Genomic DNA, 16726 nt, shown 5'->3' on the forward strand with positions numbered 1-16726 from the left:
AGATCAGTGATTCTCAACCAGGTTACCATCAATATCACAAAATGTTATGACTGTTAGATGTGCAAACATAATTCACAAAATAAATCCAGAAATTTCCAATAGGAATCCACAGTGTTAACCTGATCTATTGTGATCATTCTGAGGTTTTTATAAACAACAAAAAAAATCTCTATTATTTTTCTAGTCAAAAAATGAGTAAAAACTAAGAGCTGATATTATACGAGGGGTGTAAAAAAGTTGAGAATCACTGAGTTCGATATTGACTCTGCTAGATGACCACATTTTTGGCTAGTATCTTGGGCAATTGCTTAAGACATATGTGCTTATGCACACATATGAGCTTTTGGTTTTTTTCTCATTTTAACCATAAAACCAAAACAGCCTGTACTGACCTATATTGATTCCAGTGATTATTTACAGCCAATCTTGCTATCACCATAGTTTATCCTTAAAATCATGAGATCTGCTTGCTAAAATTAAGGGCCCACGACTTCTCAAGGAACTTTTTTCAGATATCTCTGAATGGTAACTGCTACCGATGTGGAGCAGAGGGCATCACGTGTGAAAATTTCAGATGGAAGTTTCTACTTGCTTAGTCTTTTTACTGTGGGTTCTGGGGTCCAGAATCTAATCTATATAATAGAACCCAGTAGTGAGAGTGGCTCATTGGATATATATACATGCCTTTCAGCTTTCCCAAGGCCAGGCACTTTGCTAGCTAAGCAAAACTTTGCTATTATTTAGGCAGGTTCAGGTGCTGTCAAACGTGGAAATTTCCATGACTTAAAGCATGCTTGTGGCACCAGCAGACACGGCATATAATGCAACAGTTTTGTCATTGCTTGCTCAAAGGAATCTGTTATAGTCACTTATCGGTGCCTGCAAGACAGGCTGTTTCTTACTTTCAGGGATGTATTATTAAATTATAAAAATGTTGCTTTCATCACTCATTGCTCCATTCACCATATAAGTAGTTCCTGTGAATAAAGCAGCTGTGTATAATCTGAACCTCACAGTTAAAATTAGCATCCTCACTGCAGAGATTTTATGGTTCATAGAAATTATACAAACTGAAGACTGAATTTTGATGCTTCTAGGGTTGGAATATCTATAGATAATGAAGCTGTGGGAGTTCACAGATTTATATAAATGGAGTTTGAGGTATGGAATTGCAGACAAAGCAGCTCATGATGACAGAAACAACAGCCAGTTCTGGAAGACAAAAACTCTATGCTAAAGACAACACAGTGCCCAAACATAATTTCTAATCCACATATTATTTTCTGTTTTCATTGTGAGTTATACTATCCATGTACTGTAGCCCATATTCTTACATCATTAAGTTGCTATTTATGTTGCAGTGGCATCTAGAGGCCAAGAGACGTACAGGTTTCTCTCGCTTTACGCTACACGCGTTTCTGAAAAATGGCATATAACTCTAATTCGCATAAAGGGAACCCACTTTATAATGTAACAAATAGGGATACCTTCCAAAACCTCGACTCTACAGACCCCCAGACCTAGCTCTATCACTTTTACAAGACAATTTTGGTACTCACCAACAGCAGACAGCACAGGGCACTATCATAATGGGGATGGCAACTACAGAAATACGTGTTGGCGACAATGAGCAAGGAACACAGATCCACACAGGAGACTATATTTTGGTGCGCGTCACTCCCATAACGCACTGCATAAAGCAGATCACTGTGGGTTTCCATTACAACGATCGCGTAAGAGTGAATTTACCTTGCATATAACAAACTTATGGTATAAAAAGGGTCATTGCAAAAGAGTGAATTCATACATATAGAACCCACATAAAGTGAGGGAAACCTGTAGTTGGTTATGTTAGTCTGAAGTCAAATAGAAGGCAGGGGAGATTTGTACCTTAATAGTCTAAGAAAAGTACATATATGTGTGCATATGTGCATATAGCAGACTGTTCAAGACAAAGATCAGGCTTATAAATCACTTATGTACGTACCCATACGACCCAGCCTCCACCCCTGTCCTTTCTCTTTCCTCTCTCTCTTTTCTCCTTTTCCACTTTTTCCCCTTTTCTCCATCCCTGTTTTTTCCCCCACTTCTTTTCTCCCCCCCACCCCCTCCAATGTGGTCATCTTAATCTGTGAAGAATGAATCTCACATATGAGAGAGAGAGAGAAAGAAATAGCACAAACTTTCATGAGCTAAAGCTCACTGCATCGGATGCTCAGCTCATGAAAGCTTGTGCTATACATAATCTACTCTGTTTAGTCTATAAGGTGCAAATCTACCCTGCCATCTAAAGACCAAGTAGGTGAGGCCCCTATTGCGTTAGGTGTTGTACAAATATACATTAAATGACAGTCCCTCCTAAAAGGACTCACAAGACCAGATATAACAGCTGGCTGAAACAAACTATAGGGGTGTCTACTCCCCTGCAGAACTGCTCCTGGAGAAATCAGGGTAAATTACTTGTGTGTCTGCAGGTTATTCCAGGGCAGCTGTTTATTTTATTCCAGAGGTACTCAACCTCTGTCCTGTGGCCCAAATCTGACCCACAGAGCCACAATATCCAGCCCATCGGGGCTCCTCAAGGGTTGGGAAATTTGGTGGTAAGGGAGTGGTGGCAGTGTTAATTGCTGCTCCCCTGCTGCCAAATTCCTGGACCTTTGAGGAGCCCTGTGGGCTGGATAATGTGGCCCAGCCAGCACATGGCTGGATACAGGCATGCAGAGCTAGGCTGCCGCACTGGCTCTCACCCATGGATTGACCCCACACACTGACCCTATGCAGGATCCGACCCATGAACTGACCCCATTCCACTCATCTGGTCTGCAGGGCTAGAAAGCTGGGTGCCATTGCTTTATGCTGTTATCAGCTCTGTTGTAACCTACTGATGAAGCGTAGTAAGAGCTGCCTATTGTCTGTTATGTTGGAGTAAGTTGTATGTCTGTCCACACTGGTTTCTGCTGTGATTTATATCAGTGTACAAAATCAATGAAAATTACACCAGTGGAAATGTATTCTGTGACCAGGCCCTTGGTATAATGGTGTGGGTAAATCTGCAATGCAGTTCCAAAGGCCGACAAATAAATGAACAGGACTTAACTCTCCATGGGTATTAGTTTAATACCTTCCACAAGGGCTAGAATAAATAAATCACACTTATTCTTTCAAGTCAAAATGACCTTCAGAATCATGATACTCTACATAATGCTGTTTGTTTGGCTGAAGGAAGCACTTTTTAATTATTCACAGAGCCACATGTTGTGAGAGAAGAAAGAAAAACAAATTAGACAAAAGTCGCTGCCACCTGTTTTATCTTAGACTTTGACACCAGCTCTGTCTCTAGATAATAAGTTAGTTGACACCATGCTGGAATTGCTTAGACTCTTGCCTGGCTAATCACAAACGAAGATGCTCACAGGAGAAACAATGTGGAGAAAGCTGTTAGACAGACAGGATAGTTTAGTGAACAGGTCGCTGATCTGAGAACTGAATTCTATTCCCAACCCTGCGCCTATCCTGGGGCTTAAGTGCTCCCCACCTCCCCCAAACACACACAACTGATGCTGCTATGCCAGAAAATTTTCTGAAGTAGTCCTGGCCTGAGATGCCATGCTTCTCTGATTTAAAACACTCAACAAGTATGCCATTACCAGCTGTAGTGTTGTTAGTCTGTGAGGATGCCTGTCCACTGTCTCCTCAAATGAAGCCAGTAAAAAATAAACTAGCCATCATATGGTACTGACTTCCAGGAACTAAATTCTGTGGTAGATGTGAACTAATGAGCTAGAGGTAAAAGCCCCAGCAGCCATTTAATTAATGTGAAGTCAGCTGTTTCTAAATGGTCCCCATGCAGTAGCTTAAGTATTAAAAACAGCAGACACAAATTCATAATTCCTTGTGCACTCTCATCAGGGGAAGCATAGACCCAAAGTTTCCTAATGTTACTCTATCTCCAAATTAGAGCCAACATAATCTGTCTTTGCAGCCTGGAACATGCATCACGTTACAGCCTTTTCAAGTCCCCATTATCTAACCTGCTTCAATGGTGTAGATAAGCTCTGCATTTTCTCCTTTGTCTTTGTCTAAGGCAGTGACCTGCAGAACAGCGGATCCAATAGCTGCAGATTCAAACATGGAGGCTTCATACAAAGGACTGGTAAAGTATGGACTGTGATCGTTGGAGTCTTCCACATTTATGATAACTCTCGCCAGGTTTCTCCTATATGGGAACTCCTGATCCCGAACCTACAGAAAAAAATAGAAAAGAAATATCTTGATATTGTTTTACTTGCACTTAATTAATAGAAATAATAAGAGTTCTGGCAATATGTTCAGTGATGCTCAATAAAAAGAAGAATTTTTTTTTCCTACCTCAAAGAACTTACAAATTGAAAGACAGGAGTCCAGAAGAGATGGGACACAGTAAGAATTCACAAACGGGGAAGGGCTTAGAAGTTTTTTCCTTATAAGAGGGGTTTGCTATTCATATAAAATTGAGTATAATGCCTTACATTCAAAATGTGAATTTTGAAACCGGTGAAAAATATTTCTGCCGTGTCTTATTTGATGTTTGGTCTTATGATGTGCCAAAGGCTCTCTCTGACTTCTGACAAACACAATATATTTTGTATTTGTCATGCCCCTTGCTGCCAATACAGAATGGGAACAAATCATCACAACATATGTTGTATGCAAGCCTACCCACAATGACCAGGTATGTGTCTGTCTAATCATGTGTGTGTAAATACTCAGGGTGTGCCAACAATTGTATGTTGAGTTTTGAATGAGCAAATATGTACATACAGTTTTGAAGACCATGGAGGTGGTGACAACTTTCAAATTATGTTGGCATTCATGGAAGTTAAAGCTCTCACCTTGCTAAATATGGCCTTTGAATGCTCTCATGCTCAGGCTGATAATACCAGTGCTGGTTGCAGGGAAGTCCTGCCATCTGGCATAATAAAATGATCCTACACCATTTTATTTTTCTTCAAAAAAGTACACAAACCACTGCATCCTGTGGAAGCCAGACACGCAGTGCCACCTTTATCTTCCCTTCTCTCTGAAATTCCTCCTGCTCCTGTCATTTTCTGCATACTGAAAGACTACCATCTTGCATTGTACATTCAAGCCCCCCACCCCCTTGAACTCCGCCTCTCTGAAAGTGAGAACCCCAGTAGCAGTATGAGGCAAAGGCTGCTTATGCCCAAAGCTAGCCCTGCATCTAACATGTCATATGGTAGTGCTTCAAAGGGCTTGTCCTGTAGGGTTCTCAGGTGGTTAAGGGAAATGAGTAGATTACAGTGCTTGAACTAATTGAGATTTTTTTTTATTAACCTTCACTTCATAATATGCAACCTTCACTTCAAAGCAAAGCAACTTTTGCTCTATAATTTAGGCACACTGCACACACAAACCAATAATTAATTTTTCCCCCTCACACTCAATGTTAGGAAATGCAGCTGAAAGCTGCTTTTATAGAATACCTCCTGCTCAGAAATAAGCTTATATTAGTAAACTAAGAAAATGAGAATGTTGTGCTTCCAAGGCTACAGTTTTGTGTATGGCAAGAAAGTGATTTATTTTCTTCTGAATGCCTTCTCAAATAACTTTTAGTTTTTCTTCAGAAATTCTGAAAATGAGCTGGGATGAAAGGACCAGATGTAAAGAGATTATAATATTTTCTGCTTCCTCTCCCTCAAAATGGCAAAGCATTTTACATTAGATACAATGCATTCATAATAAGACTTATAAAGCCTAACTACAAAAACGTAAAGTCAATGCATCACAGCAGTGCAGGAAAGATTAGATTAATAATTGCTTACCACAGTGAAAGCCCTCTGCTTATCCAAAGAGTAAAGTGTATGTGCACCTGAAACAAAAGCAACTGTGATCTGAGCACCAAGGAAGCATTCCAGTCTTACCATTACATTAAGGATGTGCTTATCTTGAGCTTCATGGTCTAATCTCTCGGCAGTGTAGAGTACCCCTGTGCTGGGGTCGATTCTGAATTTTCTCATGCTGACCGAGTCAATACTGCTATGGATAGTATAGCTCAACTTATGTTTCTCATCTCTGTCTATCGCTTCAATTTGCAGTATCTCGGTATCAGGAAGTATGTCCTCCGAAATTGTGACATCATAACTTGGGTGAGGGAATTCTGGGCCGTTATCATTATTGTCCAACACCTTGATAAGGACCTACAGTTAATAAAAGAAAAGTAAATAGAGCAAGAGTTGCTGACTGTTACTGAAGTCTAGTCAGTTTACTAACAGGCACCTGGAAAAGTACAATTTATATCAAAGAACTGTACGTTATATTATTTATATTACGTACTGGGGATAAATGGATAGAAAAGCATCACTTAATGTTAAATCGTTCCATTTGCAATCAAATGAAATAGCCAGTCTGTTCTTTGAAAAGAAAACTACTCTATAAAATCTATGTCGACAATATGGGTTAAAGGGTCTACAGAAGAGGCTCTTGATACTTGGTTCCTAGCAATAACCAAAAATGACTTAACACATTACATGTTTGAATCACTCTTGAGACATTAACTGTCAGGGCTACCAGTTGTGTATTCATTCCAGAGGTTTTTATTTTTTTGCTTTTCCATACAATCAAGGCCACGAAACTGAATATTTTCATGCTGTTTAAATCCGTTCTCCTACCAGCGTGAATACTTATAGCATTCTGGGCCTCACAAATTACACTGCGGTATACTATCTGTACAGTACATTTGCACTGAGACACATCAGTGGTGTATTCTGCAAATGATGCTCATTTTACAATTGTGTGAGAAGTGATCATTTTGAGAGAAAAAAAGATCATGACAAATGTCCTGATGACAATTCAAGGCTACCCAGATTTAAGCATGGTAAGTCAGAGCACATGTCCAAGGGCACTGAGGACCAAGAAGCCCTACGTAGAAATACACACCTTTTTATTGTGAATAATTCACTTGCAATTCTGCCCCTGTCTTGGCTGTGATGATGTTGTCAGGCTTTACTGCAATGCCTTTGTACTGCTTGAAAAGCTGAAAAGTCACTGAACTATTCTCCTAAGATCTCTTAAAGCTTGGCTATAGTAGCTGAAAAACTCTTAGTCCTGGATAGGCAGCTGATGTGCTGCTGCAATTGCTGGTAATTACACTGATGGTAATATCTCACCTTGTACTCTCACCTTTTCAATTGTATACATCTGCTGTCGCTCCTCAGAGACATTTGGGTTGTAAACTTTTAGGGATGGGACCTATGTATTGAATTGTCTGTGCACTTCCTAAAACAGGGATGTCAAACTTACCCTATCTCATCTCCCAGGCTGACTTCAGACTATGGAGTTACTTGAAGGCTAGATCAAGATGTGATGGCTGGTGTGAGTGGCAGCAGGAGCAGTTATTGCACCCACTGCTCACCCCTGGCCACTGACAGTCATGCGCAACAGGGCTTCATGGCCCAGATTTAGGCAGCTGGTTCCATGCCTAAACTTCCAGCTCCTCTACCAACCCCACAGGCTTCAGACAACATAAATTTGACACCTGTGTCCTAGAACTATCCCTGATTAGCACCTAGAGAGGCCCCCCTGCTACAAAGGATTAATAATCATCATCTTTGAGCTTTCGCAATTTCACCATGATATATTTACAAATGTATGCAAATTCAATCTGGTTGCGTGTTTATCACCAGCAGAAACATCAACATCCATAGGAGAAGTTCGATTGGAATCTTGTTATGTGCTATCAACTACTACTAGTTATAACATGGCAGGAGACCCCTTTGAGAATGCCAAGGGAAAATTTGTCTAACCCTGAAATGCGCAAAGTAAGTGAAGCTGAATGTTCTTGGTGCTCAGGGGGAGGAGGAGGAGGAAGAATCCCTGCTGCAATTCGTGTGTATTGGACTCTACAGAATTTTTACCAAAAAAAGTAGAGACAAACAATATATATACACCACCAGACCAGGAGGATGTGGCAGATGAGGATTTCTTCAAACAACTAGCAGAAGTTTCCCTGGTTCTCGTGGCGGACTTCAGCCACCCTGAATTCTGCTGGGAGGGCAATACAGCAGTGCCCAGGCAATCCAGGAAGTTTTTGGAGAATGTTGGGGACAACGTCCTGGTACAAGTGCTGGAGAGGCCAACTAGCTGCCAGGCTCTTCTTGACCTGCTGCTAATGCAGGGAAATAATGGGGAAAGTAGAAGTGGATGGCAATTTTGGCAGCAGAGACCACAAGATGATTGATTTCAGGATCCTGAGGAAAGGAAGGAAGGAGAGCAGCAGAGTAAGGACCCTAGGCTTCAGAAAAACAGACATCGATTCACTTAGGGAACTGATGGGGATCCCAAGGGAGGCAGTCTGAGGAGGAAAGGAGGCCAGGAAAACTGTTTGTATTTTAAAAAAACTTTACTGAAGGCACAGGAATGAACCATTCCAATGTGCAGAAACACTAACAAGTATGGCAGAAGACCAGCTTGGCTTAGCAGGAAACTCTTCAGTGAGCTACAACCCAAAAAGGAAGCTTACAAGAAGTGGAAACTTGGACAAATAACTAGGGAGGAGCATAAGAGCATTGCTCGGGCATGCAGGGATTAAATCAGGAAGGCCAAAGTGCAATAGAAGTTGCAGATAGTAAAGGATGTAAAGGGAAACAAGAAGGTTTTCTACAAGTATGTCAACAACAAGAGGAAGATCGGGGAAAATGCAGGTCCCTTACTGAATGGGGGAGGCAACCTAGTGACAGGTGATGTGGAAAAGCCTGAAGTGCTCAGTGTCTTTTTTACCTCCGTCCTCATGGCAAGGTCAGCAACCAGACTACTGTACCTGGCAGCAGAATCTGGAGAGGAGGTATGTAGCCAATAGTGGTGAAAGAACAGGGTAGGGACTATTTAGAAAAGCTAGACACAAGTCCATGGGTCTGGATGCAATGCGTCTGAGAGTGCTGAGAAGAGTTGGCCTATGTGATTGCAAAGTCACCAATCATTATCTTTAAAGACTCGTGGCAGTTGGGGGAGATCCCAGACAACTGGAAAAGGGCAAATATAGTGCCCATTTTGAGAAAGACAAAATGGAGGATTCAGGGAACTACCGACTGGTCAGCTTCACTTCAGTCCCTGGGAAGATTATGGAGCAGGTACTTAAAGTGTCCATTTCTAAGCACTTGGAGAAGGAGATGATTAGAAATAGTCAGCATGGACTCACCAAGGGCAAGTCATACCTGACCAGTGCCTTCTGGGATGAGATGACTGCCTTTAAAGCTGTGGGGAAAGCAGTGGGTGTGATATACCTTGAATTTAGCAAGGATTTTGATACAGTTTCCCCCAACTTTCTTCCAAGCAAGCTAAGGAAGTATGGGCTGGATAAATAGACTGTAAGGTGGATAGAAAACTGACTGGATCATCAGGTTTAAGTGGTAATAATCAATGGCTCAATGCTAGCTGGCATCAAATGGAGTGCCCCAGAAGTCAGTCAAGGGGCTGGTTTTGTTAAATAACTTCATCAACTATCTGGAAGATGGCATAGAGCGCACCCTCAGCAAGTTTGCAGATGACACCAAGGTGGGGGGGGAGTAGCAGATATGCTAGAGGGTAGGGCTAGGATTCAGAGAGACCTTGACAAATTGGAGGATTGGACCAAAAGAAATCTCATGAGGTTCGATAAGGACAAGTACAAAATCCTGTACTTAGGACAGAACAGGCTGTGAAAAGGACCTGGCGGTTATAGAGGACAAGAAGCTGAATATGAGGTGTGGACCCTTTTACGAACAGTGGACCCTTTTTGTGGCTGATGGCAGACTGGGCTACAGTAGTGTTGCAAGCAGATTGAGGGGAGTGATTATTCCCATCTAGTTGGCACTGGTGAAGCCATGTCTGGAGTACTGTGTACAGTTCTGGGCCCCCCCACTACAAAAAGGATGTGGACAAATTGGAGAGAGTCCAGCGGAGGGCAACAAAAATGGTTCAGGGCTGGGGCACACGACTTCTGAGGAGAGGCTGAGGGAACTGGGCTTATTTAGTCTTGAGAAAAGAAGACTGAGGAAGGATTTAACAGCAACCTTCAACTCCCTGAAGGGAGGTTCCAAAAAGTATGGAGCTAGACTGTTCTCAGTGGTGGCAGATGACAGAACAAGGAGCAGTGGTCTGAAGTTGAAGCAGGGGAAGTTTACATTGGATATTGGGAAAAACGCTCTCACTAGGAGCATGGTGAAGCACCAGAACAGCCTACCCAGAGGGTTGTGGAATCTCCATCCTTGCAGGTTTTTATGACCAGCCTAGACAAAGCCTTGGATGGGATGATATCATTGGGGATGGTCCTACTTTGAGCAGGAGGTTGGAGTACATGACCTTCTGAGGTCCCTTTGAACACTAATTTTCTATGAGTCTATGAATATATATCCCGCAAGGAGGAATCCATTATTTTAAAAAACAAACGAAATAAAACAAAGCAAAAAACAGTACACAAGCTGATAGCTGTCCATACTAAATAGATTAATCTATCTTGAAAAGGTTATGGAAATACACGATGACTAACTCAGAACCTGGCTAAGAGATGTTAGTATAAAATTATGAGCTTGTTTGCTCGGTGAATTTCCCAATTTTCCAGAATACCCCTTCTTACATTGGGAAGTGTCTCAATTAGGCAAGAATAGTTTATTTCAAAGCTGGATCTAGCCCAATCCACCCACACTTTTTTGCTTTAACGGAGGAAAAAAATTAGTTATACTTTTATGACAGTATTGTTCAAGCAGATGTTGGCCTCAGAGGGATATGAAACCTTAGACAGTTGGAAACCTTTGCTGAGTGCTTTACCAGAAAGAGCATGAGCAATGGTAAACTCCACTTGCAATGAACCAGCCTGGGAACTGCCTAAAAGACAGTTATAATGAAAAGCCCTGAAAGTCAAAACTCTTCTAAGTGGCTCGGGATTTTAACTGTGCATTTGGGAAAGTTTCGTTGTTGGCAGTTTATGGAGTTCTGAGGAAGGAAGGCAGATTAGTACATATTCTAGTGAGAGAGACATAGTAGTATGATCTGGGAGATGGCGGGGCAGGGGGGAAACAATGGTGATTAGATCTACGATACTGATGACAAATATCCCTTGCTTATTGCAGGTTTTTGTTGTCTGTATGTATTCATACTGCTGAGCAGTGTGATACTTACCCAACTGAAAAAGATAAATCTTAAACCACCTCCCCCCAGTCCAAACCACCATGTGTAATATTGTAAAGGATTTTGGATGAGGTAATATGAAGCAAAAAGTCTGGGGTGAAAATTTAAGATTTTAATGCTGCCCAAGAGAGCACTACGGAGTAATCTGATCAAGAATTTGCCCCTTTGTTAACACATAGAGGAGACGCACTGGAGCAATCTGGATGTGGGAGAACACGATCTCCAGCATTTAGTGCTTAATAAGAAAGCAATTCAAATAAACCATTCTCCAACAGCCACAGTACTCTTCACCCTTGACAGATCCCACTCTAATGCAGCACAATTATTTTTTGCTGTACTGTTAATATAGACTGCTAGGGAAAGAGATTTATTTTACTCTTCATTTAATTAGTGGACAAAAGCTTTGTTATACATCATTTATTATAGACATTCTAATTGATTTTTTTCAGAACATTAAAGAGAGCTTGATTGAAATACTAAATGTGCTAGATTATGTAGATATTATTAGAGCACTGCTTGGTATTTTTTTTCCTTCAAATTCTAATATGTGTTAACTCAGTCCAGACTCGCTCCTGAACACAATAGTATGCAAATGTAGGGACTCACTGGAAGATGGCTTAGAGATACTGCATTACTTGATATCTTGGTAACATTTGCCACCAACAACATTGAATAAAACCATAGAAATAGTGTGGCCTGCTTCCCAGTAGCTGTTTTATGGAAGGGGTTTGTGATTCTATTAGGCCAAGCAGGATATGCAGGGTAGGCCTGAGTGGCTGTGATATCATTGTAAACCAGAGATGTGCCCAGAGCTTTATTCACAATGACTCAATGTGCAGCCACCGGTCTTTGATCTAAGATCACATTAGATTGCATCAGCTAAGTAGGGCTAAGCTGGACTGATAACAGAGGGACCAAAATGAAAACCAAGATGTTAGAGGAAATGATAGTGGTGATTCATTTGTGCCCTTCTTCCCTTTCACTCCCTCTGCACCTCAGCCAGTAATGCACAAATGCCCCTGCTTGCTCTTAGGGAAAATAATGATGTTTGAGGTGCTTCTTTGGAAAAAAAAAAAAAAGACAAATCTGAGCCCTTTGTTGGTGGTAGACATCAAATATCCCAGGGAATATTGCACTTAAAATTGTCTTGAGGGATTCGAGATTAAGTTGTTTTGTATTTTTTTAAATTTCAGTCCTGATCAGTTATTTAACAATCACCATTTTCTTCTCCTAGCATTTTAGTGATGTGTAAAGTGATCTGTGATGCAAACACAAATCATTTACTAAATACTAACCAATTGCCCATCATGAATGACGGAGTACTTCAGGGAGTGTTTACACGCCCCACCCCTCTGCTCACCCGTCGGCGCTGGCCATGTAAACAGTCCCTCCGCCGCTGTCACCTCCTCCTCCAGCCTCTGACGTGGTGGCTCCCTCCCCACCACCTCCCTCTCCTCCTCCCGCAGAGCAGTGGGGCTTCCCTCCGCCTGAGGATACGGCATTGGCTCCTCCTTCCCTGCCGCCTGCCCCTGCCCCTTCCCGCGGAGCAGTGGGGCTCCTGCTTCCCTCCCTGAGGAGGCTGAGTCACCACAGCCAATTGCCACTGGCTCTCTCAGCAGCGCATGCACGGTTTCCCAAAAGCGTTACAGACAGACAGACAGACACACAGACAGATGGGCTAAGCCCTTTATTATATTACAATTTTGCATTTCTATGGCACCTTCCATGTGGAGACCCTAAGTGCTTGGTAAAGACTAATGATGGAACATGAAACCTTCAGCCTTATAATTGTTTTGGTGTTTTTTTTAATGAAAAAAGAGAGAAAAGTTGAGGTTCTGTTATCTGACGCTCAGAATCCCTGCAGGTTTGTTTTAGCCTCAACATCAGAGGCACTGTGCTATTTAAAATGGTGATTTCTTCTCTCCTTTTGGGTAAAAGTGCTGCTATGAAAATGGTGTGAAGGGGGAGAACTGAGTATGAACCAAGTGCTGTCAAATCAGAAAAAAATAAAGAAAAGCTGAGAGAGGATAAATGACTTATCCAAGATCACACAAAGAGTGTGTCATAGCTAGGAATACAGCTCAGAGCATTGACTTCTCAGATCTATTTTTGAGTCATTTACTCAATTAGTCCTGCCACCTTAAATTGCCTCCTTACCAAGCAGAGGACTTCCTGCTGTGCAGGATGAATTCTGTAGAATAAGAATGCGTTCCACTAAAAATAAAATAAAAAAAAATAAATCTGTCAATAAAGGATGAATATTAAAGCAATATGAGAACCATATACACACAGCACCTGATGCTACAAACAAATACATGAGTTCGGTTAAATGAGCTGAATTCAATTATGGTACTCATGTGAGTCAGGATACTCAAATTCACAAGTGTTTGCTGGAATCTGTCCAAATTTCAAGAATGAAATCTTAGTCCCATTGGCAAAATTCTTATTGACTTCAGAGAGGCCAGGATTTCACTCATGAAGAGTACAACCTTAATTATTCTGTGGTAAAGAAACTTTCTCTAAAAAAATGAGTATTTTTTAATAGAACTGGATCCCAGTTGACAGCACATACATTTCAAAGCTTTCTGTCATTCTCCTTTCCCCCAAACACAACAAGAATGAACCTTCTTACATACATACTATTCATTAGTGTTACTTCATGGTTCAAGGAAAGCTTTTAATCAGAAAAACAATCAATGACAGAATTTATGATCGGCGTTTAAAATAATACACATATTTCAGCTGTGGTGGCTCAGTATTATTTGCAATTTGGGAAAAGGTAAATAGTAATACTGTGAGAGAAGGGTTATGCTATCCCAATTCCTTTCATTTAAAGGGAGAGTCAGATTCTAAAAGTCTACTGTGGCATCTCTACAGAGATAGTTTAAAAAAAAAAGGTTTAATACATTTGTTCTGTTAAACAGTGATGGACTCAGGGATGGGATTGGAGGATTGCTCTTCATTGAGGACTATGCAAACTTACCAACTAAAACACTTTTCACATGCAGACATTATCTGCAACATTTTTTCTTCCCTCATAAAGCAATACTTCCAGCACAGCAATACTTCCCAGATATCCTTGAAAGCTCATATCTTTCCCAATATACAGTAGGTTCCAGAAAAGCTTGCCCATTTCTTTTTCCATTGTGCAATGCCTAATTTATAGTCCGAATGAGCGTCCTGCTATAAAAGGTTTCCTTCTCCCTACTTGCTTCCTATTTCCCACAGTTAAAGCAAATTTCAAATAAAAGATCTTGTAGGCCTCCAAGCTTATAAATTAGGCAAAGCAACATTCACCAAAGACTTTGTATTCAAAAATGGGAAGTGAAAGGCCTAGAGAAATACAATCAAATCAAAGCAGAACAAAACCTGATGCAGGAAGTTGTTTCAAAGCCATTTTTAATGTTGCCCGTCACAAATGTATTTGAGTAAAAACTGGATGAATGCCAGGAGCTGCTTTACAAACATTTAAGGCTGGAAGAATCCTTTTGGCTAATTGCTTGGTTAGGGCACTGTGTTGTACTACAACCTATTAAATGCTTGAATTGCTTAAACTTGGCTTACTCTTTTGTATAGATTTTGAAAATCTACTTTGATTTAATATTGCTTTCAGGAGTGTTACAACACAGGTTTATTTGCTACATCCTGAAAAGTCTCTTTCCTCCCTCACCAACTTTCCATATAAAACAATTTATCCATCATGGCCAGTCACACCTCAACATGCCTCTGCTTTAGGCTAAAATGGAAATAAAACATTACAGAGTCTCTACTCCAAAGGCAAGAGAGCACTAGGGTTGTGGCATGAGGCAAGAAAGGTTGAAAACAGTGCTGCTTCTACTTTTGAGGATCTCTCTCACTCAGAAAAGTGAAAATTGAATCAACAGAAAACACAACCTCACCTCAGTTGTATACACTATTGACAGAGGCCTTGCTTTCTAGGGGACTGATTCATACAGGAACAGCTGTTGTCACAACCCCTGGTGGGTACCAACCATTAAAACTGAAGGTGCCAATGCACCAGACAAGGGTGTTCCTATCTTAAAGAGGGGGTTGGACTACATGACATCTGGAAGGCTCTTTCAGACCTATTTTTCTCTCATTCTAGCTAGGACTTCAGTGAAGGCTGCTGTTTGTTTAACAACTGGCAACCAAGCAAAGGACCAAGAAGCATTTAGAAAATGTCTCTAATTAGAGCATATATGCACAGCAGTCTTAATTGAAATTGCATACAACTTTTGTGGAAGATTACAGGAGGTATGTATGAATGGATCTCTGCAAGTCAAACATTCACAAACCATGAAATAGGGCCTCCAAAATGATGAGATTGATTTTTTTTTTTTTTTTTTTTACAAGTTAGAAGTTTTGAAGCTTCCAGGATTCGTATTTTCTAGCTCTTCCTCTGACACCACAAAAACTAAAATCTCTCCTTTATAAAAAACATAAAAGAAGTAAGTTTTGCATGTAATATTATAACTCCAGAACCTGGGGCTCCAAGAGACATGATCCAATGATGCAAGACTTACACAAGCTGAAAACTACAAGACCATCAGTGCTGCAGATAAGCACCTTTCCCATCTTTATTTGTCCCTTTCTATGTATTTAACAGAGATAAATAGCTGGTTCTGACAATTTAGTAAGTACTCCAAATAAAGAGAGATTAATTCTAAAACATAAATGGACTTCAGGATCTTAAAGTGTTGTTCTACACATAAAGGACGGATTTGCTACCCTATATATTTGACTAGTGGTTATGTGGTCCCTGGTGTTACTTAATCAAGGAGGGTCAACACTGGGGAGAAAGTCAGAGAACTGGTTCCATTAAATCAATTTCCTGCCAAAAAGAGCCCTTTTCTCTGTTCAAGTTGAGGACAATATATGCTTCATCATCAAGAATAAATCTTATGTTCTGTCGCTAGAGTAGAGTCCAAGGGTCACAGCACAAGAATGGCTTCATGGTTTCATTGTGGTGTGAGGACAGAAGAAGCCTCCCAAGGACTAATGACCAGGCCAACACCTGCAGGAATACCATTTTTCATGAATTTAGAGATGGCATACAACTTCAGTCTCTTGTAAATTATCACATGGCCCTGAGCAATGATGAATTAAGCTGAGAAAAACAAAAAACCTCCATTGGCTTATTTCTGGCTGAACTTTCACCAGAAGTTAATCAATCTGACAGGTATCTCCACACTTGCACACCAATAATAAATCAAATGAATCAACATTTCTTCCACCTTCCCTCATCATCCCGTGTGCTTGGATCATAGCAAGACCGCATTGAGAGAGATCTCTACTGGCATAAAACATGGCTAGTTGCCGTTGGGCTGAAGGGGTAACATGATGAATGGGGACAGCAGATTAATACTAGTGCTGCCTTTACAAGGTCTCCATAATACATTTTCAACTTGTGATTTCCCACACCTAGCCCCAATTTTAGGTGGAAAGTTTTAGGGTTGTATGACTCTTAAATTCTTTCTTGCATTGCCATCAAAAGTAATCTAGAACATAAAACACATGTAAACTTTAAATCATAATGGGATTTTCCATACAGCAGTGTATAGGCAAG

The 16726-nt window shown here is 40.9% G+C and overlaps 1 protein-coding gene across 6 annotated transcripts in view; it reads right to left on the reverse strand.

Annotated features, from left to right (window-relative positions):
- The window catches only part of FAT3 (FAT atypical cadherin 3), a 641536-nt gene that overhangs the window by 129828 nt on the left and 494982 nt on the right, over positions 1–16726 (reverse strand). For all 6 annotated transcript variants that reach the window (XM_059721693.1, XM_059721676.1, XM_059721685.1 and 3 more), the window contains exons 8-9: positions 5922–6197; positions 4032–4242 (exon numbers count right to left, since the gene is read on the reverse strand). In XM_059721693.1, the coding sequence (XP_059577676.1) occupies positions 4032–4242; positions 5922–6197 (487 nt within the window). The remainder of the gene's footprint in view (positions 1–4031; positions 4243–5921; positions 6198–16726) is intronic.

This window comes from Alligator mississippiensis, chromosome 1 (genome assembly GCF_030867095.1).
Source record: "Alligator mississippiensis isolate rAllMis1 chromosome 1, rAllMis1, whole genome shotgun sequence".
Taxonomy (NCBI): Eukaryota; Metazoa; Chordata; order Crocodylia; family Alligatoridae; genus Alligator; species Alligator mississippiensis.